The following is a 25,993-nucleotide window of genomic DNA, read 5'->3' on the forward strand; positions in this document are numbered from 1 at the left end:
ATTTTTCTTTTCTTTTTTTTGTGACATTTTTTCTTTTATGTACCTTTCCATATTCTTGCTATAACTTCCATTTGAAAAAGAAAAATATGAATTTAAAGCTTGAACAGACAGCTATAGATATCTGGCTTTTGGAATGAAGTCGGTCCAAAACGAAGCAATTAAAAAAAAATTCAACTTTATTGGTATGGGCAATCAACAATTTAAATAATTTCCCAAACTTTATTTTGTAAACCTAAATAAATGATATTGCTATGGGTAATCAATCGTTCAGTGGCTAGCTAGCTGTTAAGAAAATGGAAAATTGGAAACTATACTACCCACATCAGGGAAAAATCCAAACAAAAATATCACATGAAATTCAGTTGTCCACTACAAGCTAGAGCTCCAGCAGCTGCGACTACCCCGGTTGCTCAACCTGCAAGCACGGACCTGTTTGGTTAGCAACTTAGCTATCTAACTCATGAAATTTAATGCACTAATCTCAAGCCCTTTACTAGCATATAAAGTCACCTCATTAAATTAAACAATGAACAAATGAAATGATGGTCAGGCGGGAAAGAGGGGGGAGAGTTGTACTTGTACATGCACCAGCAAGTGTAACATATGCTGTTCCTTAAAATCAAGTCAGTAAACCTCAATCCACATCCTATTCTCATTCTTACAAACTCCATAAGCTTCGCAAAAGAGTTGGCCAAGAAAGTAGACAGACAGAAAGCCAGACTTTAGCTCCTACTTCAACTATAGGCTTAAAACAGTGGGAGCAGGGTTATATATGAAATCCATTTATACATGTAACTTTCCAGTCTTCCAGCAGTAGTTTCTTTCTACACAAGTATATGTAGCTAAAGTTCCATTTACACACCATTTCACTATAAAGTAAACTGAAGGCCAACATTTTCACCAAGTTCAAAAAAAGTCAGCAAACAAATTAACATTGCAAAATCATTAAAACTTTACCTTTTAGATCCTAACAATATCCAACCCATCCCCCTTCTCTTTACACAGAAGCTCATGCAGATCCTTGAACTCATTCAATAATTTGTATATATACACAATCGTCACTGACAGGAGAAAGTAAAAAAAAAAAGAGTTAGAGATGAATGCACATTAGAACAATGAAGAAGCAAATTTTCACAACAAATACAGCTACACAAACCTTTAAGGAAGTCAAGTTAGGCAACCGCAGTACTGGGAGCTACATGCACAATGCTGATAATAATTTTTCTGATATACACTTTTTTTTTTTTTCTGATTTTGTCTCTATCAACGCAAGGAGGATCAGTATCATAACTACAATAAAGGTGAAGAAGAGAACCTGCACGTGTAGTACGTAACAAAATCAAATTCAGAAAGAAAAAAAAATGCAAACAATGAAAAAAGATCTTTATGGTAACTGAAAACAAAACAAAGAAGAGGAGAAAAGGTTTGAGGGGGAAATAGGGAGAATCTATTAGAAAGACAGCATACCTATGACTTCCATCTTTTTCACTCTTTACAGTGTCTGCGTGGTCTCATTCTGTAAAAGTAAGATCAGACAGTTGTGCGCATGCTGGCAGCTGTCATCCACAAGTTGTCTCCATAAATGCAGATAACAGATTATCAACATAAGTTAATTGTCGGAAGGAAACAGAAGCCGTTGCAAGTTCAGGTTTTGGAACTTAAAACCAACACCCTACTTGATTAGAATCGGTGTTCTTGTCCTTATATACAACTATTATATCTTCCTTCACATTCGATGAACCATACTAACCTGTTTCATCTTCATCTGTGCTTAGAAGCAGGCTTAGGATCACATAAAATAAAATGAATAGGAGTTCCTCCATAACATGAACAGAAACATCAGCTTTGGTGACAACAAGTCCCCCAACAGAAGTTCCAAGCAGTTCAGCAGAAATATCCAAGTCATCCTCTTTCTCCTTCCTCCTTAGGCATGAGACCAATGATTCACCAACAGACCTTCCTAGGGTTGAAATTATCCCCACAACCACTTGGACTCTTTAACGGCTAATCATTTCCATTGCGAGCCGTACCAAACGTAGTAATCCCTCTACGTCTTGGAAGTTAAAGTCAAGAGCCCTTTTAATGGAAGAGATACTTTCTGAATACTTAGCTTCTCCCTTGTTCGTATTCACAGCTGCAAAAGCAATTCGCGATTTCCTTGATGCTTCCATTGCAAAATATACATCCTGTGTCTGCAATTATCACATTTGATTATAAATTATTCACACGTCATCCCATATATAGGCATAATCATGTGGAAATGTACGACAGTAGGATACAAGAGAGAGAGAGAGAGAGAGAGAGAGAGAGAGAGAGAGAGAGAGAGATAATTTATTTCCCCCTGATAGTGCTTGAGGCATATAACAAAAAGGCATGTAGTGACCAATAATCACACCTCTTATGATAGACATGTGAAAGGAAAAGACCCATTTGTAAGCATGTGTCAATGCCTTCGTTGCAAGTTATACCTACTAGTCTACTACAAATCTAAAGAATATATTTTGTTTTTAATAAAATTTCTGCAATAGCATAAGGAAAACAAATTTAAGTTTCAATAGAAGATTTATATATACTCACAAAATTGAGCATCCTCAGAAAATTGGGACGGTTTTGGGCAGCAATAACATGGTTTCCAGCAACTTGGGGAGAGCTAACACCCTTGGGTAAGGCTATTTTGTCTACTGTTGAGGGATTGTTTAAGTTATCAACATCAGAGGCAGAGGAAGAAGGAGATTCACCTGACAGAAAAGAAACGAGAATGACATCAAATAAGCAGCAAATAGAAAGAAGGTTATTAACAGTCTGGCATCTCCTTCTGACCAAAAATACAATAATTACCAGGAAGAACCATTTGTAAAGCTGTTTGCAACTCAAGACGATCTCTACTTGCACTGGCATGCGAGGAGTATATCACCCTCATATAAGCCACCTCCATGCATTTGTAGGCCAAAGCAGCAGAAGCCATGTCTTTGGATTTCTCATATTCATGAGCACAAAACCTACAGATATTTTAAATTAAAAAAAAAAAAAAAAAAACAGAAAAAAGGAGCATGGAACTCCAGAATCCATGACAGTATACATATTTGCAAAGAATGCAATTAAACAAACAATATGAATGTCTCCTATCCATGTTGCTACAATGAATGCCATTGCCAACAACTATTATAATGATAGAAGATAGACACAGTCGATCATGAAGCATAAACATTAATGGCATGGCCTAAAAAGCATATACCGGCTTCAAAAAGTATGAAGATTACAAAAACCAATCCCTAGGTCTTAAGCACTAATCCTAGCCCAAAGGTAAAGACTACAAGATAAAAGCTGAAATTACTACTTAAAAGTTTCATAACGAGTCCCTCAACCATTGATTTGGGTCCCAATCCCACAATTGCAGGGCTCCACAAATGGTAGACGAAGACTCAAATGCATGGTGTACAAGTCAACAGATATGACTTAGTGCAACATGACAACAGAAGCCTCTATTACATTTAGGAATGATAAAACAGGATAAAAGAATATGGTGGGCACTAAGACCACAAATCAGTGAATGTGCTACAAGACCAGGAGTGTTAATACAGCTCAAATTTTGACTTACTCGCATAGTTTGGCAGTGCTACTATACATCTGCATGGACTGAGTCATCTCATTATGCTTGGCATTCTCGCTATTAGAAGATTCCAACAGAGATGCAGCATGAAGAAATTTGAGGGCCGCCTGGAAGTAATACCCCGTGCTCTCAGGAACTGACCCAGAGTTCTGCAAAAAATTAGTATTACACACAATTATGGCAGGAAGAAGAGCAGCAACATCTAATCATGAAAATATGATAGGTTAAAACCTTGAATCGATCAGCAAGGTGTTTTAGATCTTTAGCTTCTTTCACAGCATTAGTAAAAGCCTGGCTGCTGGAATCCCTTCGAACTGGACTAGGGGCATCAGGATCCCTTGCCCTGTGCCCATTCTGTGTGAGATGTCTTGAACCAATATGCTGAGTTCCATTATGACTATCAGCCTTTCTGGTCTGTATGACCTTTATAGCATCATTGCCTTCGGAGGCATCAACTTGTGAATTATCTGCTCTATTACCTTTGTGAGAACCAGCAACTGGTCGGGGACGAGTCATCATCTCATTTTGAGCTCCCCCTGAGGGTGGCAGGGGTAGTGACTTCCCCCTTATTGAGCCTGTATCCACTCGATCAGTTTTTTCAGAAGGAATCCTCCTTGAAGACCTTTCACTATCACAGTCTTGCTGCAGAATCTGCTTTGGAGTAGAAATTGCATCTTTTTTGCAAATAGCATCTACTCTAACATCCAAGCCATCATGCCCCCCGAAATTTGACTGACCGTCCCTTTTACTGTTCTCATTCGAAGACTTTCCAGTAAAATCTTTCTTACTGACATATTTGTTCTCAATTTCACCAGATTTGGACCCGAACTTCTCCTGCAACTTGTTTTTGCCATCCCTATGTTTTATTTCATGGGAGGGTGAATGATCTTGCAATTCATTGAGAACATTAGAATTCTTGGCCTTACTCATGTCCAAATCAGATTCAAAGCTCCCATTCTTGTCCTTTGACCGTGAAGAGTAACCCTTTCCTGACTTTCTCGGGTGAGACCCATTAGCATTATAATGGCTGCCATTCTCTCTGTCTTCATCACCAAATTGATTTGAGGCCAGTGGTTTACTGGGACACCGAGTATCTTGGCCTGAATTATCCAAAGAACTGTTCATAGAAAGACGATTTGTGATATCAGAAGATGGCACAACCTGTCCTCTAGCTTTACCACCAGATATGTGACTAAAATCTCTGTTCTGAAAATCAAGCACGGAAGACTCAATGGACCCATGATAAGCCACAGTGGAAGGTTTGTCCCTCCTTGCTGTCCCAGATCGGTCACTGCCACCGTCATCTTCACCATCTGAGCACCTTCTAGGGCTTCCTGTGGCAAAATGACCAGCATATTTTGCCTCATCCTTTACCATTAAGTCCCTACGTCCTGCTGTAAGCTTATCAGCATTTGAGATTCTCATAGGTGATGATGAAACAGATTCTACTGGTGAACCTTTAACTTCCTGAAAACTGGATTTGGTTTTTTGGGAACCAGAAACTTTGGAAGAGCTTGAAGTGGCGGCCAAAGAAGCCTGTGCAGATCCCAAATCTTTTTTCAAAGAATCCCTATCATTCCTACTCTGGCAAGTTAAACCGTTACTTATATCTTTTCCAAGTTGTTGGTTCTTTGTATGGTTGCTTTTTTTGTCTGATCTGCCACTGCCTTTACTTGCACTGGACTCTTTTCCCTCTGATTTAGATACCCTTGCCTTCTTTCCCTTCCTATAGTCATTCTCACTAAACTCCTCCCTCACCACAACTGAACGATCCTGGACATGACGCCCTGTGGTTGGAAGGGAACCCATGCAAATTTGAGTATCCTGAAATTCCTCCATTTTTCTTTTTTTTGGTCTATCTCCAGTATCACAGTTCCCCACATCTAAGGATCCATTATCTAAGAAAACTTCATCTTTTGATTTTGTAATAGAAGGAGCCTGTAGCCTGTCCTTAATTAGATCCTTCCCTGCTGCAGTAGTCAGAAAACCACTACTTGAGCTGGGACCCACCTCGCCAACTGCCCCGCTGTAATCTGATGCCCATTCTTCATCAGTAATACGCTTACCCTCAGTCTTGATTTTCTTGGAAGCTCTAGAGGAATTTGGATCAGAGTCTCTTCTGCTCTTGATCTTTAGATTCTTGATATCACCTATTTTCACATGTTTTATCAATAAGTACATAACAATAACATAATTAAGGAAGTTTTACAAGCACAAAAATGCTTCATGTACAATACCTCCAACAGAAAAGGGCTCCAAAACTTTATGCTTCTCTTTGTACTTATGTTTCCGTTTCTCCAATGCCATGTCACTGGACTTGCTTAGCTGCTGAAAATCAGGTTCACTGAGCAGTGGAGACTGGTTCACATCATTCAAGCTTTTACTCTTCGCTGATGCCTGTATGTTTTTCTTCATAGAGTTTGATAACTGAATGGAACCATCTTTATTAGTTCCATTTGACAATTCTTTAAATCCATTTTTTTTCTTTCCACCACTCGGCATGCCATGCAAACCAAAATTTTGGGGGTTTTGCTCAGTGTTCCGAACCTTAGTCAATGCTACACCTTCCGTAAACCCACCACTAATGTTGGAAAGAGTACTTTGACTCTCAGGCACGGGAGCTTGGTACTGTGCAGTACTTTGATTCTCAGGAACAGGAGCTTGGTACTGTGCACTTAGAGCTTTTGTTTTTTCTGTTGTTTCCTCCTCACTTACACTACACCGATTCATCCCAGGCCTACATTTGAATCAGGAGATCAAGCTTGAGAGAGAGAGAGAGAGAGAGAGAGAGAGAGAGAGTTTGATATACCATGTAACGTAATGATAGTTATAGAATAGCAAATGCCTACTAGAAAGGAACTTACAGCCAATTAAGCATTGTACACAGCCACTTTTCAGGTAGGTTGTCCGGATTTGTACCAAGTGGAAGAAGCCGCCACTTCAGACACTTGTCACAATTCACCCAGCTATCTCTATCTGCAGGAGCCCCTGTTGCAGGAGCTGCATCAGAAATAAGTCCATTTCCGGAGCGTGGGTCTATATTTGAAGCTGTTATAGGATGTGAGTCTGAAGTTGATAGTTTATCAATTTTCTTGCCACTTGGTCTCTCCTTAGATGAACTGTTAACTGCAGATGTTCTTTTTGCAACAGCATCAGAGTCCTTAAGCTTATCTTCAGAAGGAAATTCCAATGCATCCATTTGGCTCTCTTCTTCTAATTCCCCAAAGAAATCTCTATATGTATCCCTGCTTTTGGGAACTGAAGAGGAACCAACTCTTGAGCTTTCTTTTGGCAACTCTGCAACCACGGTCCTCTGACTTTCCTTTGATTTCTTTTTTTCCCCAGTTAATGGATGTTCCTTTCCAGAAAGTAATCTCATATCATCTACTTCATGGTACGTAGACTTCTGATTGACCTTTTGCTTTGAATAATTCGCGACTTCAGTATTTAAAGCTTTCCTCCCTTTAGAAACATTTGAGTCAGCTTTTACTGAGTCGTAAGTTTTCTCTCCTCTGCGATGGCCCTCTTTCTTTGGATGAACCAATACGTCATCGCTAGAACTTACTTTTCGATCTTCCTGAACCTTACCAGCCAAACTGGCTTTTCGCTTTTCAACCCAGTCATCCTCTTGGTTGGATGTTGGCTCCATTGGTTCATTTTCTGCTTGCCAAGGTAAGACTTTATCCCTTGATACGTTCTTATCTATCTCTTGGCTCTTTTTCATGTCATCGGCAGTAGAAAATGAATTGGACAGAAGTGGGAGCTTCAAGGTTTTAGAAACAAGCTCCTCACAAGCAAAAGTGTCAATATCTTGTTCCTTCTTTGACAGAACCCCAATTCCATCCTTATTGTTTCCATTCTTTGATTCTGCTGAAAAATCATTTCTTTCGACAGATTTCATTTTCCTTGTCCCTGCCACTTTTCCACCACCCTCCATAGTATGAGTTCCATTCACCAGGAAGCCAGATTTTTCCAAGCCATCCCTTGGAAGAGGCACAGATCTACCCTCTTTTAGGAGCTTTTCCTTTTCAATTAAGTGAATTAAATCATCAGGAAGAGGTGACAACAGCATACCCTCGTACACCGGAAAGGATGTCATGATCTGCTCCAGAACATTACCAAAAGAAATGTTTCAGTTTAAGCACATTATGTTCAAATGAGGAAAACATCTGAATATTGCAGGGAGATGAATTACCTGAAGAATACTGGTGGGAGATTCAAATGGGGCATCTTGAGGCTCATGTGATATTCCTTCACTATCTGAAGGGCTGTCATCTAGTGAGGAAGACGGTGTGCCATCAAGGCCAAGCCCACTCAGGATAGCATTTTTTCGTGTCGACAAGTTATCTGAACCCACTTTAATTCGGACCTTCAGTGGTTTCTGGTCTGATAAATTAGTAGGTTTCTTGTTTGCAGATTCATGACGAGGAGCGTACTGTTCAGCTTGATTGAAAGGCATTCTTACTTCTTGTTTGAGTAGATCGTTTGCTGATGGTGCCTTTGGTGCCACGAGTGAAGTGGAACCAGTAGAAGAAGGTCCAAGTCCCACTGACTGAGGTGCAGAATAACAAACTACATTGTTACGATGGCCATCCTGGGTGGCAAAATAATCAAAGATGCCCAAGTAAACTAAAAATTCTCAAATAAACCAATACACATCATAGGTTCCTCTGAAACGAATTAGAAATAATTAATAAGAATGATATCCTGATAAAGTTGATACCTCAAGTTTCAAATTGTTAGGAGATTTGAGTAAGCTGTAGTTCTGAACTTTGGGTGGAGTCCTTGGATGAGACCACACTGGAGACCGCTGATAGGTAGGTAAAAAAGAGCCATACCCACCAAACTTTGCCCCTGTTGCAATGTATTGATTCCAAACTCATTAGTTACAGAGAAGAAACTCCAAATTAATGCATCTCTTAAGCATAAGAGAACCTGTATTTCAGTTTTCTTGACTTACCCAAATTCTCTGCAGAAACCCCACCTTCAAAATCTTTCTGAAAATGCCCCAACACATCATGAATTCTATCATCCTAATGCCAGACAGAGCAGTACAAGTCATTAGAGTGCAAAACTCATATAAAAAGAAACAAAGTGACAACAAGAGCTAGAAACAAGACTTTAGTACTTCAATAACACTTTTGATGAGATTTAAGAATCTTTAAGACTTCAGATCCTACATTGTAGAGCTACCAACTATTAATAACCTAGAGCAATTGCACTTCACAACCCTACAACAACACTTAAAACAATTCTCAGAATCTCAAAACCAGTTTTCAAATTCCAAAAGGTCATGCATTTCACTTGCAGTTATCATAGATAAGTCCCACAAACCTTGTTCGATAACTTTCAGAGTTTACAATGCCACATAGCTCATAACTAGATAGGAGGCAAATATGGATCCAAAGACTCCAAAACTCAATAGTACTCGAGGCACATTATAGGTCGCTATAAAATTTTACCATAACAAGTTCTTTGTAAAAATTAATTATTTACATAAACCAAGCACTCAAAACAGCATTTTCATACCCTACCAAGAAATAAGTCAAAGAATGATACTTCATCTCATTACAAAGTGTATAAATCTGATATGCTAACGTCGCAATTACACTACAACAAGCATGAGCTTAGGAACAAAGTCCTGTACTACAGTTTCTACTCGGCAGAAACCAATTCTGAAGTCTTAAACTTTCTTATAAAAAATAAAAAATAAAAATTATGAAGTCTTAAACTTCTTCCATTTTTGTTTTCTTAAATTCAAGCAAAACATTTATGCAAACATTTCGGAATCCAATCAAAGACCGTAGCTTGGATCTAAGACACCAACACAAGTCAACCCAAAAAATTCAATCAATTCAAAAACAATATTCATGCGAGGATCAAACTTGTATGCAGCAAAAAATACACATACACATATACAATTATATATATAAATGTATATGGATAAATATCTATATGCTTACGATGTAAGAGAGAGCAACATCGGGGTCGATGTTGGAATCGTATTCATTGATTTGGGAAGAACAAGCCTCCCCTTCTTCAAGCTCAGTATCCTCCATCTCTACCCCACCACCAAACCCTAACCCTAGCCTCGCATCCCTAGTCCCCACAGAAATCATCCACACAACCCCAATTTTTCTCAATCCCTCAAAATCGCAAATCAAAAACCCGAAGCTCTCTCCAACCCATGTAACAGAATTCCCCTATTCAATCAAATTCAGGCCCTGATCACACAACCTCCCCCAAATCAATATCCCAACCCAAAATTCACAGTCATTCAATTATGCACCAAAAAATAAATAATAAATAATAATATCAAATCAAACTAATTGGTTTCTAAAACCGCGATTTTGACCAAACCAAAACAATTTTATACGTGGGTTTTTTATTTTTGGGAGACACTTTCTGCGTGCAAATTCTAGTCGAAAAAAATGAATTAGCAGAGTCCCTCTTGTTCTCTCTTCTTTCCTTCTCTCTCTCTCTGGTTTTTGGTGTGTACAGCAGCCGGTTTTTTAATTTTTCTTTCTCTTGAAGCAAAATTTTTTAAATATTTTGATTAATTAGGTGTCCACTTAGGATTGGGAATAGGAAGGAACCGGGATCTAACCAGAGAACACGAGGGAGAAAGAAGTAGATTCACCGTTTACATTTATGGTAACGTATTTTGTTGGATTTCCCTTTTAGCCCCTCTATTTTTGTGTTTTTGATCAAATGACTTGTCTGGAAAGAGTTAGAGTTGATTGTGTCAGACGCAATCTGATGCGCGTGGCAACACGCCTTTCTCCTTTTCTCCCTTTAAGAAACAAGATTGAAAGGGGATTTTATAGCATACTATTAGGCAGTAAAGAGACTCTTACAATTAAATAATTCAACCAAAAACAAATATTATGCTGTAATCCTTATTATAAATTATGGGATACCCCTAGGGTATGATGAGAGTTTTTCAACCTGATGTAGCCCTAGGGTTGGTGAAAGTATTTAACTAATTTTGTTCTTAATTTATTATCTAGGAAGTTGTATGTTGATCTTTAAATGCTTTTTATAACTATTTTAACGTTAATGGAACTAGTTTGTTAATAAATTCTTAAAATTAATTACAGAAGTAATGCATAAGAGCATGATTTAGTTAATTTAAATAACTGTACAATGTATTAAGAAAATACCTTATTAAAATTGTTTAATTACGATAAGATATACTTATTAATTTTCTAAAATCATACATTAAACTAAACAAAAAAGATTAAACTATAATCAAATATTTGATCGTAGTGGATCATGATAATGTAATAAATATTTTAACGTTATACCAATTACATCCTAGATGTTGAATTATAATAAATATTATATAATAGAAAAATGTAATTATATGAATATTATTATAAATAATAGTACTTGATTTCAAACTCGTAAATAATAAAATAATTAATATAAATAATGGTTTCATTTGTACATAACAACCCTCAACGAGTCATGATATAGCCAACTAATTTACTTTTAAATCAAGTGGCATATGTCGCTTTGATTCAATTAATTGAACATAACAAATTTGATACTTAAATTGAATTGATTGGTTAATAAGCACTTGATTAATTTAATCTTTTTGTCAAATTCAATTGATTAATCAATCGTACTATTTATCAGTTGTGTTTAATTATCAATCAAATAAATTCTATTGTAGTAGCATTAATAATTGTAATCAAGGGGTTGGGTTAAATTGGGTTCTTGCTTTGCCTTCCTACTAATAATGTTTTCTTTATGCGGCAAATTTTTGTCATTTGCACAAGCGGAAGTGTGTTTGGAGACTTTTGAAAAGCGCGTGGGGGCAAAAACTCTCTAATGAGCCACTTGTCAATTGGCGAATCCAGCATGTTCTTTTATACCCATCAGACATGTATTTCACTACTGCATATATAAATATTTAGAAGCCAAGAAATGCACAGATAAACACTGGAAAAACAAAAAAACCAAATTTATATAATTTAATACCAAAAAATAAAAATAAAAAACTCTCCAAAACTTGAGAAAGATATTTACCGCACTGGTTTCACCACAAAAAGAGAGAGAAATAATAAACAAAGAGAAGAAAGCTAACTACTGTGTTTGGTGAAGACAACAAACCTCACTGGTTGACCAACATGCTTATACAATTTAGGGACAAAAATGTCCCTCCCTTTTTGTGTGGTTCTGTTGTGCTGTGTACAGTTTTCCTGTTTTATTTTTAGTTACCTTCTCGTCGAAAACAATGATTCAGTGTAAGTTACTGTGTAACTCATGTACAGACAAGATGTTAGTTAATTTCATTTAAACAACTGAACAATTAGTTAATTAACTTAACTTGATTGTATATTTTCTTTGGAATTTGCATAACAGTTGGATTTAGCTCATTTAATGATATTGTAAAAAGAGTAAAGTTTGACATAACACTCATAAAAATAGTGATTTTAATTACAATTTAACACATGTTAATTTTTTTTTTTTTTTTTGCGAATAATTTTTTTTCCAAACATTATCTGAAGAAATTAAGAGCCTAGACCCCAGACTCAAAGGTGGCTATACATTCGGGACTTTAAATTTGAACTCATGACTTTGACACCTAAATTAGGGACTTCAAACCCTAATTCTTGGACTCAATATCAACCTTGATCCCAAATCTTGAGATCTAAGTATGATTTGAAGGTATGAGGGTTCAATTTCTTGAGGATGGAACACCCAATATGGTTTAATCCAAGTTGTTCTATAAAAAACACAATATAGCATTATTTAATTAATCTATAGCACTAAAATTATCATATTTAGTATAGTCTAATTTAATATGTTATAATTTAGTTAAATCTTGTCCACCAAACAAGTCTTAAATAAGAATGGTTCGAAAAAATATAAAAAAGAAAGATATACGTGTTAAACTGTGATTAGTCTAACATATCTCTTGAGGAAGAATTATTCATTAGGAATGTTCCTTTTGAAAAGTATCCTATATCCACGAATGAATTACACGATTTTTCTTTTCAAGTTTTTTTTTTTTTTTTTGAAGCACCATTCTATATATTTGTAAGTTTCTCTTTGTTGTCCACCTAATGGTGGGAGTTGGGGACTAAACCCATATAATATAACACATTTCAACCATCCGGATCCTCACAAACCCTTATGTTTCTTTTTCTCCAAAGTTGAATTTAAAATCTCATTCTCTCTCACTCCTAAGAATTTAGTATATATCTTTATATAAAATAAAAGAGTAATGCTAGGTTATTTAACAAATAAACTTTAACATAGTTGCTCCAAGTGCCCAATGGATAAAATATCTTATCTTATTATTTACAGCCTTTTCTTAATTCATTTAGATCAAGTTCGGAGAAAAACTAATGAATGACCACCGCAACCTTGCCAATAGGTGTCTTCTTTTCTTCTTCACCTTCATATGCACTTTTAAACTAAAAGCCTAATTTAATTAGTCAATTAATTAAACTATAATTTATTTTAATCTTGGAGGTCACTTCCATAATTAAGCATGAAATATTGGAGTTTTTTTTTTTCTGCCTTTTATTTTTCAAAAATGAAAAATATTGTAAATGCCAAAGACTATGATCCAATTGGAAATAAATAGCAGCCAAGAGGAAATTCATTAAAAGAAGAATCCAAAGGAAATGAGTAATAAAGGCATAAGATTTTGCAGATATTTTTGTCATAGTAAGTAGTTAAATGGGGTTTGCTAAGGAACAGAAAAAAAAAAATGGGAATAAAGAGCTTGCAGAGCCTTGAACCCATAAATATCTAAATTCATGGTTAGCAAACTTAGCATGCACCAAGTAGTAATAAACTAATAACTAAGATCATTAATAGCAACGAAACGATTAATCTTGGGCAATAAAATTGGGTCCCACTAGCTAGCTATGAAAAGCATGCCCTTTCTATATAGTTGTAGCCTTGTAGGACAGTTTTTGTGGAATATACTCCTTGCAAATTAGGACAAGAATATGCTTAGATTTTTGTTCTCTTTAATTTGACGACCCAAACGTCACATTGCACCAAATATTATCTTGCCAACTCATTATTAAAAAAATAGAAGTTCAACAATATTTTTATGACACAAGCTGCTCAATTACTGTTATGGTGGGAGTCGTGGGACATGCGTAGACGATTCAAATAAAGAAAAATTAAAAAACGAAGCATTTATTTTCCAATAGTCAAACACGTGTTAGTTCCCATTATGGGAGTTCCATGTATATCTCGAGTGAAATCTTTTAAAGCTTTATATTGCATAAGTCAAAACATTCCTCCTATTACTTTTATTAGTCTTAAAGATGCAAAACAGATAAAAATATGGATGCAATGAAATTATGAAAAGGCTATAATTCTAAAGGTGACCCATTTGCTGCATTTTTATAATTAATGGCACAAACAATGGGATACTCTCTCTCTCTCTCTCTCTCTCTCTATTTTTCTTTAATTTTTTTTTTTCCTATTAGTACATACTGATAGTCTGATATCATAGAATTTAGCCTCATATACAATCAGATTATATCAGACAAATTGATTTCAAAATTTTAATTCCCCTCATATTAATATGATGAGAATTTAGTTGGAAGCTCCTTCAAACTGATCTCGCAGCAACTCATACTTCCGAAGCTCCGCCATGGAAAGAGAGGGAGAAAGCTCCCCTAAGACCTAAGGAAGACAAGGGAAACTGGATTTAGAGCAATTCTTTGTCTTTCTGATTTCCCTCAAACAAATTGAAGAAGAAAACAACTGTCATACCTTGAGAAAATCATTATATCCAACAACAACAGTGTCAGATTGGTCATCTATGCCTGAAGAATCTGAACCTGAACTCAAGGCCTGCATGCAACCAAACCCATCAGCAACTCTTTGAAGCACCATAACAAACCATCAGTCAATACAGGAGCCTTCCTTTATTTGGCCAAGTATTATGAAAAGAATTTATACATTAGGAATGAAGTGTCAATAAAAAAAAAAATCTTGACAATATAAAGTCTTGCATCGGGCAATTGAAGCCTTGCATCTCAGTATATAAAATCCTAAATCTCTCAACTATTGCTAATTGATTTGGGCTGGATGCTCCAATTTAAATAGAATAAACATTTACTTTGCACTAATAACCAGTTAATGTCTAGTCACGAATACACTTCCTATATCTTAACTACCATTTAATACCCCAAGTATCAGATAACATGCACCGATAATTTTAGTTTTACCAGAACCAAGCATCCAGTTTTTAGTGCGGAATTGACTCACCTTGCGCTTTGCTGCATGAAACCAAGCGTCTGCACACAAGGCATACATGTCTGCACCAGTGAAGTTTGAGGGACATTTCTTTGCTATTGAGTAAAGTGATACATCTTGATGTATTTTAAACTTACGGGTAAGTGCTTTGAGAACCCTAGAAGAGATGGAAATAAGAATGCATAAACAAAAAATCCATCATATTAAGGATGTATGCATTACTTATTAGTTTACTTTTTTGATGAGAAACATGAAAGGGAGTGGTGAAAAAACTAACCGCTCTCTGTAAGATGCATCAGAGTTAACTCCAACATAAAGCAGCTTATCAAATCGGCCAGGCCGTAGAAGTGCTGGGTCAATTAGATCTGGTCTGTTGCTTGCTCCAATTATAAATAAGTCCTGAAATCAAAACAGAAGGAAGACGAGGCATAGTGTATTTGTTACTATAGGAAAAAAATGATATCAGTATAACAATATTAAAAGAAAATGCAAGTATATTAGATAGAACAATAACCTGTGTTGAATCATTTAGGCCGTCAATCTCTGCAAGCATCTAGCAGAACAGGAAACTTATCACATTAAGAAAACATCAATGGAATTAAAGAAATAATTCTGCCCAAGATGTTAAAAAAGGAGGCTTCACCTGAGAAACCACTCTGTCCATAACACCCCCAGAATCCCCAGAGGCACCCCGGGCTGGAGCAAGAGAATCAAGTTCATCAAAAAATATAACACATGGGCGTGCTGATCTGGCCTGAAAAGCTTGTGCAATCACTCAGATGTTCTGAAATTTAAGTATACCACCAATACCATAAACTTCTTCCCATGAAGAGATGCTAATCAGAGTGGAATATTTACCTTCTGGAAAATGTCTCTAACATTTTTTTCTGACTCTCCTATGTACATATTGATTAGTTCAGGTCCTTTTACGCTGAGAAAGTTCAAGGAACACTCAGTTGCAACAGCCTTTGCCAGTAGAGTCTGAGGTTTGAAGTAAGAAAAACAAAGGTGGTCAAACAAATAACTTAAGGCAAATGAGAGGGCAAATTGAGGAGACCTCAAAACAGTTTGACACACCAGTAACTTACTTTCCCTGTTCCAGGTGGACCATACAGAAGAACACCAGAACGCTTTCGTAAACCAGCTGAAAACAATTCCTTGTGCAGAAGAGGTAACTACAAATTCAACAAAAAAGAATTCAGGACAATTGAAAAATCCCTCCAACTTCCAACTACTGGAATCTTGCTAATGGACAGCAGGTAAAAAGGATAACTCCAGTTCCCTCTCTCTCTGCCAGTAAAAAGGAGAACCTACCTGAACAGTATCCAGAATTGATTTCTTCACATCCTCAAGACCACCAACATCTTCCCATTTCACATTAGGGACCTATAGAAAAAATCAATTAAAAATTCACTGTATATTAAGCATAATCTTAGCAGTAAAACTCCTTTTTTTCCCCATCACAGAAGAGAAAACACTTAGACATCAACCTATAGGTAGGGACTACTATATCATTCTGCCAAAATTAGTATTGTCTCTCAATTACCTTCGGAGTACCCAGGGCAGATGCATTCCTTTTCTTTGATCGTTCCAATGCTTTTGTCAAGCTTTCTTTCCCCAAACCCTGAGTTGCGACTTCGGACGATTTACTGTCCGATTCCGTATTAAATCTGAGAGAACCATCTGATTCATCAGACTTAACTGTGTCAATCGGAACATTGCCTCTGGGAATCAAGTTTGCACCAGCATCAGCAACCAAAGCACAAATATCTCTAGGCATGAAACCAGATGTCTGCCCAACTATATCCTTTATAAAATCATCTGAACTAGTCTGCAAAAATCAAAAATCTAATCCATCAAAGTCACCAGTTATGATCAAAAGAAACTACAATCAATACCATGTAGAGTATCCCTCAATATGAGATCTTATAGCAACCTCATGCAGCACAAGATTGAATTCAATCTCTATAAAGATAAGGGCATAAAATTTGTTGCTTTATGGACTTCAAAATTCACATTAAGCTTTGAATTCAAAACTGACGCCGATAGATATCTTTGACATATAAAGAAACAACACATTGCTCACATACATTGGAAAGGAGTTCAGAAGCTTTTTGCAGAGATTGTGACACCATCTTAACTCTTTGTTCTTCAGTCAAAGGACCCACACTTATTTCATGGCTAAAGCAACGCCTAATAGCAGGTGGTAGACCTTCAGAACTGTCAGCAGCTGCAATTAACAACACCTGATGCCTGCTTATCTTCCCAGCATCCCGTACGTGCTGCATTATGACTAAGGTTATTGAAATTAAAAATAAACAACAAAAGAAGAGAAGTAATGATAACGCACACACAAAAGAATTAAAGAAGAGGGGCACAGGATTAGAAGTTCATTAATCAACTAATGATTATTCGTGAGAAATTAATATTACTACATTATATGTAAGCATCCCTAAACCGAGAAATATAAACATATGCATCTTACAATATCACCATTTTGTTTTCCTTCAGAATCAATCTCTCCATCATCAGAAATTGGCTCGGTGAATTCCCTGATAAGTGATGCAACTTCAGAAGTCATTCCAACTTGATCATTTGGTGAACCATCATGAGAGGCCATATTCCAGAAAACATCAAAATGGCGGAGAAGAAGAATTGTTGGCGAGTATCTGATAGATGATCAATGCATAAGGAACAAGAAGTGGGAACAACAATATAAAGAAGGAAAATAAGGTATAACAATATTAATGCATTGACTGAGATAGTGGATACATCTCTCTCGTCAAATGATAGAATGGTTGAAGACAAAACTAGGATAGAGTAGCATGGATGTTTTCTCAAATAAGTTGGAATTAAAGATGTATAGATAATTAGTGAAACAGAAATTAAGAATAACAATTGTAACATAGACATTTAACAAGGACCGCATTAATGATGAATAGAACTGTGACTGATTTGCCAAGTATATATGGAGTACTACAACAAAGCAATTGACGACTTTTGGGGCATCTAGCATGTATAAACACTTTACTGTTTTACCTTTGAGCTGTATTCAAGGTTTGAGCTAGTGCAACAGACATCTTTTTTTCCGATGATGTCATTAGATTATGACAGCTATATTCAACCACATGCAGACCTAATCGGCGAGCAATGTATCTAACAACCGTTCTCTTCCCACATCCTGCAGCAAGCATTGAATCAGTACTCAATAGCACTACACAAATGAGCACATGAAAAATATGTCTTAACCAACAAAACCAGTTCTTGGTAACCATCCTTTTTCAAAACTGGTAACAGTTCTAAAGAATGTTACATATGGTTACCAATTAGTGGTCTTGTTAGAGGCCTTGACAACTTAAAAAATCAATGCCACCATCAGATGCAAACTACAGCAGAAAAGCCCAAATATACCTGGCAATCCATACAATAGAACAGAAACTCTGAATTTTGAAGATAGTGCAGAGGGGCAGAGAGGTGGTGTAAGTATAGAAGCCAATATTTTCACCGTGTCCCCTTGCAAAGGTGCAAAACCTTTTTGTCCAGCAACTAACAAATCTGGGGGAACAGCAGAAGAGACACTCCCTCCAAGCACGAGGGCAGTTTGAGAGCGATTAACTCGGAGAATTGGTTCATCTGAAGGTTCCATAGCCACCGCCTGAGAATGTAGATTACATTGTGGTCGGACTTGATACATTATAATATCTGTTGAGTATAAATGCAACCAGGAAAAACACTGAGAAATTACCTTGAAATAGATAATGTTATCACTTCCATTTTGTGAAGTTTGGTTGCAAGGAATGCAAATCATCGACTTGCAATTCCAATTTATACAAATACTGAAAAGATCACCTCTTGCTAGATACCTATCAACTTCAAAGTAGTTGTGTAGTGCCAAATCTATCATTTCTTGACGATCTTCATATTCAACAGATGAATTTCCTTTAAGAGAGTCAAGTGTACCACATTCTGGTATCCTCACAAAAGAAGCTCTCAAGTGTGAAGCATATCTCGGCAACTGAGGCTGAGGTTCCAACTGTAATCCAACTACGGAAGCCTTAATGTCAGTCCCACTCACCTCCTTGTCCGCTTTATCCCCAAAATAAGATGCCAAAGTCTCTTCCCCTCTATGGACGAGCGATTTCAAGCACAATGTGTGCAAGTCAAGGTTAAATGCTAACAGAGGTGATACATAGGCAACTTCCCGGTTTAGCAACACTTGGTCATTTTCAGAAAAATTACAAGAAGGCAAAAAAAGCATTGTATGAGAAGATTTGGCCGGGGATAGTTCAATGTTCGACGCAGATTTGTGGCTGTCCGGAGGATCCAGAACAACTGCCTGAGCAATTCTTTGCAGGTTTGTTTCAACATTCTTTACAAGCACCTTGTGTATTTAAAATCCAGGCAAAGCAGAAAAACAAAGAATACTGTCATCAATTACTTCCTCAAGAGATATTTCCATATAATATCAAAACCAAAAAAGCAAGTATTGAACGAAATTCCAGTTCTTTCAAAACACTTACTTCGATAAGTTTAGCTGTGTAAACTGGATTCAAGTGTCAATTTTCGTGTTTTCCTTCATTTTCTCAGCAACCAAACAAAATAAAGAAATTTAAGAAAAAAAGAAAGAGTATATGATGAATTCACAGGGAATAAGTACCAGCGAGCCCGAGGTAATGGAGAGCCGTTTGAGGACAGAAGTGGAGAGTCCGACCAAAGCAGAGTCGTCGAGAGAAACCAATTTGGGGGCTGAAATGCCCGTTTTGTCCTTGGAGAATCGGAGAATTCCCGGCGGCAACTCCAAACTAGTGGACACGTCATCAGAGCCGCCGGTGACTCGGTCTTCTTGACTCAGTAGTGACAAGCTCAGTACAGAATTGATAAGAGTTTTCGTCGAAGAGAGTACCAGAGGCTTCCTCCTCCCCACCATCGGAACTCTATAGTCTATACAGTTACATATATATTAGAGAGAGAGAGAGAGAGAGAGAGAGAGAGAGAGAGAGAGAGAGAGAGAGAGAGTGATGAGTTTTAGATGAGAGTGTGAAATGTGGAGAGCGCAAATCGATGAAGTTCTTGCAGACGAGTCTGCTCTGCTGTGATTTTGTTGGCGCAGTAATCCAACCGTTTCAACGTAAGCAAAAGTAGCAAACAGTTTGTTCTCATTCTCAAGTCTCAACCTTTCTCGTCGTTTTACAAAATCATTGTCGTTTCTCGTTTCAGACTGCAAAAAAAAAAAAAAAAAACAGGAACAAATGGAGATGCGGGGTATCGATCCCCGTACCTCTCGCATGCTAAGCGAGCGCTCTACCATCTGAGCTACATCCCCATGTCTGTTTAGAAACTTCATGTTTTTTAATTATTAACATAATACGAGTGTCGTCTGTTACCCCAGTGTACTAGTCTTAGCGGCATCTTCTGCGGACAACAAAATGGAAGGGGTTGAAATTCACATCATATATAACAGAAATAATTCTAATGTCACATGACATAACAAATTAGAATTAACTCTTGTAAAAAGAGTCAATTTGCTGATCCACGCTCAAGTTTTTTAGTTTCATTCCTTTTTTTTCTTGTAGCATTCTTAGATTCAATGCTATTAGCATAAAATATAATTTCTCTTTAGTCTAAATCATAGAATACTTTGGTCTCCTTAAGATTATATTGAATAAATTTACTTACTAAATTTAATGTATATTGAAGGAAGAAATAGAGTTTAGCTAATAAATTTTGTTCAAGTTAAAGGAAAAACATGGATTAGTTATAAGAGATTTGATACTCTATTATTGTAGGGATTGAAAGCGATAAATTTCTCTCATAAGTCATAACTAATCTATCTTATTCATTTAAGTTGTATAAAAGTTTAAATAAATTGTATACAATCTTTAATATAACTTAAATTTAGTGAGTTAACATACGAAATTCAATCATAAACACACCAAACATCACCTTTTTATCTCTTCAATTGTGACAAGAGTTCAAATTTTATAATTCATCATATCATAAAATAAAAAGGTCCATTGATTTTAACTATTAAATTTTAATATTTTTTTAATTTAGTTATCAAAATTAAATAACATTTTAGATTAGGTATTAGTTGAAAAATCAAAATAAAATAATAAAGTAAAAGGTATTAGAATTTACAAATATTACATCACATGCCACTACAATAAAAAAAATATTACATTAATTTATACTATATTGTCTTGAAAAAATATATAATCAATTCAGTCACAACTTAACTGTGACTATCTTGGTAAATTGAAAGAGACAACTTACACCACTATACTATGTATTATTTTGAGTAAAAGTATTGTTTTGACCTTTATTTATACTATATTATAATATAATTTCTCTAAAAGAAATTCAATTAAGTCACAACTTAACTGTGACTGTTTCACAACTTATATGTGACTGTCGTTCAGTCACAATTAAATTTGAAGTTGTGAGTGTCGTACAGTCACAACTAAATGTGAAGTTAATATAACATTAGCAAATTTTCAAGATAATATAAAACCCTCAAGGACAATTTTGTCAAAATCTTATAAATTTTAACTAACACCTTTCATATGTGGGCTAAATGACAAAAATGTTAAATGGAAAAAGCTCAAATCAAAGGGGTCAACATATTTGTGATCTAATCTAAAAAACTACATTTAAATTTAGTAGTTCAATTGAAGTATTATATGATATTTATGTTATACCAAAAAATTATTGAGATTTAATATTTAATCTTAGGCCCCGTTTGGTATCATTTTGAGAAATTATTTTAAAAAATTAGGATTAATATTTAAAATTTGAATTTTAAAAATCAATTTTTATATTTTAAAAATATGTTTGGTATGAAATTAAATTTTATCATCTCCCTGCTCATCAATGTCATCATAGCATCTAGTCTCTCAGCCAAAACAAAAAACGATTGATACCCAAACACCCACCCAATAACCATTCATGAATGATGGAAGCAGCAAAAATCAGAGAAATCCATCCCCCCTTCTCTTCCTCCTAGATCGGAGTAACAGAACAAAAAACAAACTGCAACAACGGCGATGTCGATCACTTTCATTGGAATAAAATTGAAGGTTCTGTTGTTGAGATCTTCATCGGCGATAACAAACTGATCTTTCTTTGTCAAGGTTTTCAAGGCCCATTGGGAGCAGAAGAGAGATATGGAGAAGATGAAATAACATGAGAGGCAAAGAGAAAACGATGGCAGAAACACAGGTCGTCAGAGAGTTGGTGTAAGAAAAAAAAAACTGCAAAAACGACATTTTATTGTTTTTAGAAAATGGTTGTTTTTGAGTTTTTTTTTTTATATTTATTTTTTAAAAATGGATTGCCAAACACAGTTTTTCAATTTAAAAACGAATTAGTATTTTTAAAAACAAGAAATTGTTTTTAAATCAGATACCAAACGGAGCCTTAGTTTTCTAAAAATAAAAAAAGTCCCACATCATAAAAAGATGGACAAGTTTCCTAGTTCATATAATGAAGTGCTAGGAGTAAGATTGCAGGGCTTTGTGACGTGAGGGGCAATAAAGGCGGGTTGTAGCGGAAGTTGCTAAGTCAGGTGAACGGCTTGGGCATTTGAGGGGATTTAATGGGTCGTTGAAAAGACGGTGCGTTTGCTGAGACCCGAATATGATAATATAATGATGGTACTAGAGCCATCGTATGGCTTATCAGAGAAACGAGGGTCCACCAGCAAACCGGGTTTGATGGGAACCCCCTCAGGGTGCACCGTAGTAGGCTCACTCCTTTCAACTGACCCTACTTTTTTTGATTTCTCGATGATTTATAATTAGAACTAGTATGCTAGCTAAATCTCATAATTAAACAATTTTTTTTAATACTAAACAAATGATGATTAATGGACTTATTGGTGCATTATGACCTCCAGCATAATTAATACTGAGAAATTACCTTAAGTTAATTAGATGATGATATGTCATCAGTTAATTGCAAATCACTTAAGTTAATTACCACAACTCAAAACCCACATGAAACCAAACACATCATCGACAGTTCGGCACCTTTTTAATTCAATACTATCTTAAAATATTTTCTTCACTACTCGTGGACCTCATGGTGATAGTAATCAACTAGTGTTGGTGTTGCCACATCTAGATAACAACAACGCACTTAGCAATTAATTCGTTGCATGCTTGACTCAACATTCTTTACAATGCATTTAAAATCCAACATAACATATACACAAAAACTGCAAAAACAAAGATGAAAAATTAATAAAAAATGGAGATGCGGGGTATCGATCCCCGTACCTCTCGCATGCTAAGCGAGCGCTCTACCATCTGAGCTTCCCCCAGTTTGATTTTTACTGTAATAGTCCTCAACTTACCTTGAGATTGAAAATCATGGCCACTCAAGCAGTGAAGTAGAACCTTGCTACTTGCGGTGTGGTGTGGACTATATTATCAGAACAGAGCTAATGGACTGAGACAACCATTGATATCTTGTGACTTGAAAAAGGACAAAACTTAGGTTTTTTCTCTCTCTCTCTCTCTCTCTCTCCCTCCTCTTTCAAATGGGTTAAATTGAACCCCCAATACCAATAGAAATATGTGCATGTTGTAAGAGATTGGTGATCAAAGTGAAAAACCATATTAAACTGCAAGAGATTAGTATAGTGACACCACATAGAGCAGGCCAACTATAGCTTATGCAATGGAGTAGAAGAGGGAACACATGAATTTACCTCCATCCATATTCAAATAACATGTTGTTGGGTATCAATTTCCAGGTTTACTATAGAGTGCCAAAAGCTAGCTGCTACAAGACTACAAGTGACTAGTGCAGCATCAAGGGGCTAAGAGCCTACAACTATCAATATCATCGATCCTGGATATCCACTTTTCCTTGATACACATTCAACAATTGAGGTACTTGGTCGAGATATCTGCTCACAAACCTCTCCAAAAAGTGATTTTCTGCAGGAAAAAGCACACTACCCAAACTCAACTTCTCACTTACCAATCTTTTCAACAACAAAACTTTAACAACAGAACACCTTGGGATGATTCTCTTCTCCAAACTCAGACCCAGAACTGAGGGGTATATTGTAATGGTTGCCGAAGGGTAACCCATCTTGTTCACTATGAAATCCATTGCTTTCATTATTTTCTTCTCAGAACGGGCCATACAGTTCCGCCTGAAGGCAGAAAGAATATCATTCTCAGACCACCCCCACCTCTTATAAACCTCTTGACTTTGGTTCCATATTGACTTCTTCAAAGATAACACGTGTATCGCATACGCAAAACTATGTTTGTTGGGGTCAAATCCCATTTCTTTCACCTCATCAACAATTTGACTGAACATTTCATGCTTTTTCATCAAAAGATTAGGATGAGAAACTAGCAACAGGGCAATACATGACTGGGGCAAACCCAATTCTCTAAGCAGCCCAATATTGGGCATGGCATTCTTGGATAAATTTTCCTTGAAAATCCTAGACCTGTTCTTCAAAATACCGATGACTTTTTCATCAGAGAGTACCGCGCTCTTGAACAAGTTATAAGAGGGAATAATCTGGTTCTCTAAGCTTACCCTCAAAAGGCCTGGGTCACAGCACAAAGTTCTTGCAAGGTCCAGCCTTGATACCCCTATAGAGCAGAAAAATTCAAGCTTTGGCAGAAGAGTTTTCTGGGCATTGGCCATCAGAAGTGCTGGTTGTCTCTTTACAAGCTTTGAGATCTGGGTGGTGGAGAATTCAAAGCTTCTTAAAAGGGCCAAAACCGAGTCTGGTTTCTCTAAAGATCGAAGCTTTTCCTTCTGGGATGCTACAATCGCTGCTTCTGGGGACAACCCACACGAGTTTACGAGGTAAGAAACTGTAGGATCATCTTGCTCTGCTGAGATTTTGGAGGTGATGGGTCTACAAAGTGTTAGACTTTGCAGAGGAAAATGTGGATCTGCTACTGCAAATCCTTCCAATGGGAACAGATTTCTGCAAAACGCACAAGAAAATATCGGATATGCCGATCGGAGGCTCTTGTTGAAAATGCAGAGTGGCGCCATGTTAGACTGATTGGTGGGTGGAGAAGCTCAATTTTTCATATATTTTCCCCCTATTCCTTCACAGGGTTTCGGTTGAATTCCCTCTCTGAATTATACTCGATCAATTCTAGTTTTTCTTTTCTAGTAATCTGAAAGCTAAATTCTGATGATTGTCCGTTTTGCCAGAATGTTATAGTACTTGAGCTGCGCATTAGACCCAAAATAGTCATTTTGTAATCCTACAAGCAACATTTTGCATCTTACTCACTCTCACAGTCTCACTCAGGTATTGTCCAGTCACCAATAAACATGTTAGTTTAACTAAACAGTAAACACCCCAAATGAATGCACTTCCTATCCTAACCAGTAACCACATATGGTTTTAGTTTTATCGATCACAACCAAGCATCTAGTTTCTAGTGTTGCCTTGACCCACCTGCCCTTTGCTTGTTTTAATATTACAAACAGTCCTAAAATAAACCAAAAGAAAAACCAAGTACAGTGTCTTTATTATATATTATAGGAAACTAGAATAGTATTTCAAGCACAAATTAGAGTAAGTGAATGAAGGGGGGAACAAATACCAGCGAGTGTTCGAGATATGACATACTTTCCCACATCGAAATAATGTACGTAGGTTTTGCTATTGATATAACCAAGTCATACAAGGGAGATCGCCGGGCTCAATAACGTGTGCCTGTGACCCATGTGGGGGCATTAAAGGTGGGCTTCAAGGAAGTTGATTGAGTTGAATGGGCCGGTGTGTGGGCTTCTGCGATGTTAGGCCCTTATTGAAGCCGTTGTGTTGTTCTCTAGTGATCACACTAGTGCGGTACTCTGGCGTGGGCAAATATTCCGCTACATGGAACGGACGATGTTGGCCGCCTGCTAAAGGCGACGCAGCTTGGCCACCCGCACCCACCAGCGCGTGCATGTGCATTCGCTCTTCCTCAATCCAGAGGACTCTGGAGGAGAATTCCCGTTCCTACTCAGATGTAGTGAAGAACCGCCTGCTGGCTTATCAGAGCAGCGAGGGCTCTTTCAGTCCCGCAGAGCTGGTGCACCCCCTAGGCCCGTCCTTGCTCAACTGACCCCTCCTTTTTCGTTTTTTTTTTTTTTTTGAAAAAAAATTGA

General features: G+C 36.8%; 3 protein-coding genes and 1 non-coding gene across 8 annotated transcripts; all 4 read right to left on the reverse strand.

Moving 5' to 3' along the window:
- Positions 1 to 158: 158 nt before the first annotated feature.
- On the reverse strand, positions 159 to 10,148 carry LOC147275606 (CW-type Zinc Finger). 4 transcript variants are annotated; one of them, XM_086253465.1, is made up of 15 exons: positions 9,574 to 10,148; positions 8,571 to 8,643; positions 8,334 to 8,464; positions 7,806 to 8,204; positions 6,475 to 7,712; positions 5,848 to 6,347; positions 3,842 to 5,760; positions 3,599 to 3,759; positions 2,839 to 2,999; positions 2,578 to 2,738; positions 1,751 to 2,192; positions 1,468 to 1,556; positions 1,157 to 1,315; positions 958 to 1,061; positions 159 to 415 (listed from the first exon to the last, which is right to left on the reverse strand). In XM_086253465.1, exons 1-11 carry the CDS (start codon positions 9,727 to 9,729, stop codon positions 1,998 to 2,000), a joined length of 5,094 nt encoding a protein of 1,697 aa, XP_086109591.1. In that variant the 5' UTR covers positions 9,730 to 10,148; the 3' UTR covers positions 159 to 415; positions 958 to 1,061; positions 1,157 to 1,315; positions 1,468 to 1,556; positions 1,751 to 1,997. The 4 variants fall into 4 exon arrangements, with proteins under 4 accessions (XP_086109591.1, XP_086109590.1, XP_086109592.1 ...); XM_086253464.1 differs by having other exon boundaries at positions 1,468 to 1,574; XM_086253466.1 differs by having other exon boundaries at positions 1,468 to 2,192; positions 7,806 to 8,162.
- Positions 10,149 to 13,966: 3,818 nt separating this feature from the next.
- On the reverse strand, positions 13,967 to 19,961 carry PEX6 (peroxin 6). 2 transcript variants are annotated; one of them, XM_086253558.1, is made up of 16 exons: positions 19,506 to 19,961; positions 18,594 to 19,229; positions 18,260 to 18,503; positions 17,888 to 18,029; positions 17,334 to 17,517; positions 16,939 to 17,130; positions 16,395 to 16,679; positions 16,163 to 16,234; positions 15,937 to 16,023; positions 15,707 to 15,829; positions 15,492 to 15,602; positions 15,363 to 15,401; positions 15,126 to 15,247; positions 14,861 to 15,005; positions 14,363 to 14,443; positions 13,967 to 14,272 (listed from the first exon to the last, which is right to left on the reverse strand). In XM_086253558.1, exons 1-16 carry the CDS (start codon positions 19,773 to 19,775, stop codon positions 14,183 to 14,185), a joined length of 2,823 nt encoding a protein of 940 aa, XP_086109684.1. In that variant the 5' UTR covers positions 19,776 to 19,961; the 3' UTR covers positions 13,967 to 14,182. The 2 variants fall into 2 exon arrangements, with proteins under 2 accessions (XP_086109684.1, XP_086109685.1); XM_086253559.1 differs by lacking the exon at positions 19,506 to 19,961 and adding an exon at positions 19,369 to 19,488 and having other exon boundaries at positions 13,975 to 14,272.
- Positions 19,962 to 20,098: 137 nt separating this feature from the next.
- Positions 20,099 to 20,171, reverse strand: TRNAA-AGC (transfer RNA alanine (anticodon AGC)). Its single transcript has one exon. It is a non-coding gene; the product is annotated as a tRNA-Ala (tRNA).
- A 3,521-nt stretch (positions 20,172 to 23,692) lies between these two features.
- Positions 23,693 to 24,920, reverse strand: LOC147275609 (transcription termination factor MTERF15, mitochondrial-like). The gene has a single exon (XM_086253957.1). The coding sequence runs from the start codon at positions 24,878 to 24,880 to the stop codon at positions 23,693 to 23,695; it is 1,188 nt and encodes a 395-aa protein (XP_086110083.1). The 5' UTR covers positions 24,881 to 24,920.
- Positions 24,921 to 25,993: the final 1,073 nt, after the last annotated feature.

The sequence above is a fragment of the Dryas octopetala genome, chromosome 8, assembly GCF_963921425.1.
Source record: "Dryas octopetala chromosome 8, drDryOcto1.1, whole genome shotgun sequence".
NCBI classification, from domain to species: Eukaryota; Viridiplantae; Streptophyta; class Magnoliopsida; order Rosales; family Rosaceae; genus Dryas; species Dryas octopetala.

Excerpts from the sequence above, each read along its gene's own strand:
- LOC147275606 (XM_086253465.1), bottom strand. The coding sequence starts at position 9,729 with ATGATTTCTGTGGGGACTAGGGATGCGAGGCTAGGGTTAGGGTTTGGT. Across the intron at positions 8,465-8,570 it reads GGTTTCTGCAGAGAATTTGG|GGGCAAAGTTTGGTGGGTAT; the intron begins GTAAGTCAAGAA and ends ACATTGCAACAG. Across the intron at positions 2,739-2,838 it reads TTTACAAATGGTTCTTCCTG|GTGAATCTCCTTCTTCCTCT; the intron begins GTAATTATTGTA and ends CTTTTCTGTCAG.
- LOC147275609 (XM_086253957.1), bottom strand. The coding sequence starts at position 24,880 with ATGGCGCCACTCTGCATTTTCAACAAGAGCCTCCGATCGGCATATCCG.
- PEX6 (XM_086253558.1), bottom strand. The coding sequence starts at position 19,775 with ATGGTGGGGAGGAGGAAGCCTCTGGTACTCTCTTCGACGAAAACTCTT. Across the intron at positions 17,518-17,887 it reads ACCTTGAATACAGCTCAAAG|ATACTCGCCAACAATTCTTC; the intron begins GTAAAACAGTAA and ends ATCATCTATCAG. Across the intron at positions 15,830-15,936 it reads GTCCACCTGGAACAGGGAAA|ACTCTACTGGCAAAGGCTGT; the intron begins GTAAGTTACTGG and ends TTCAAACCTCAG.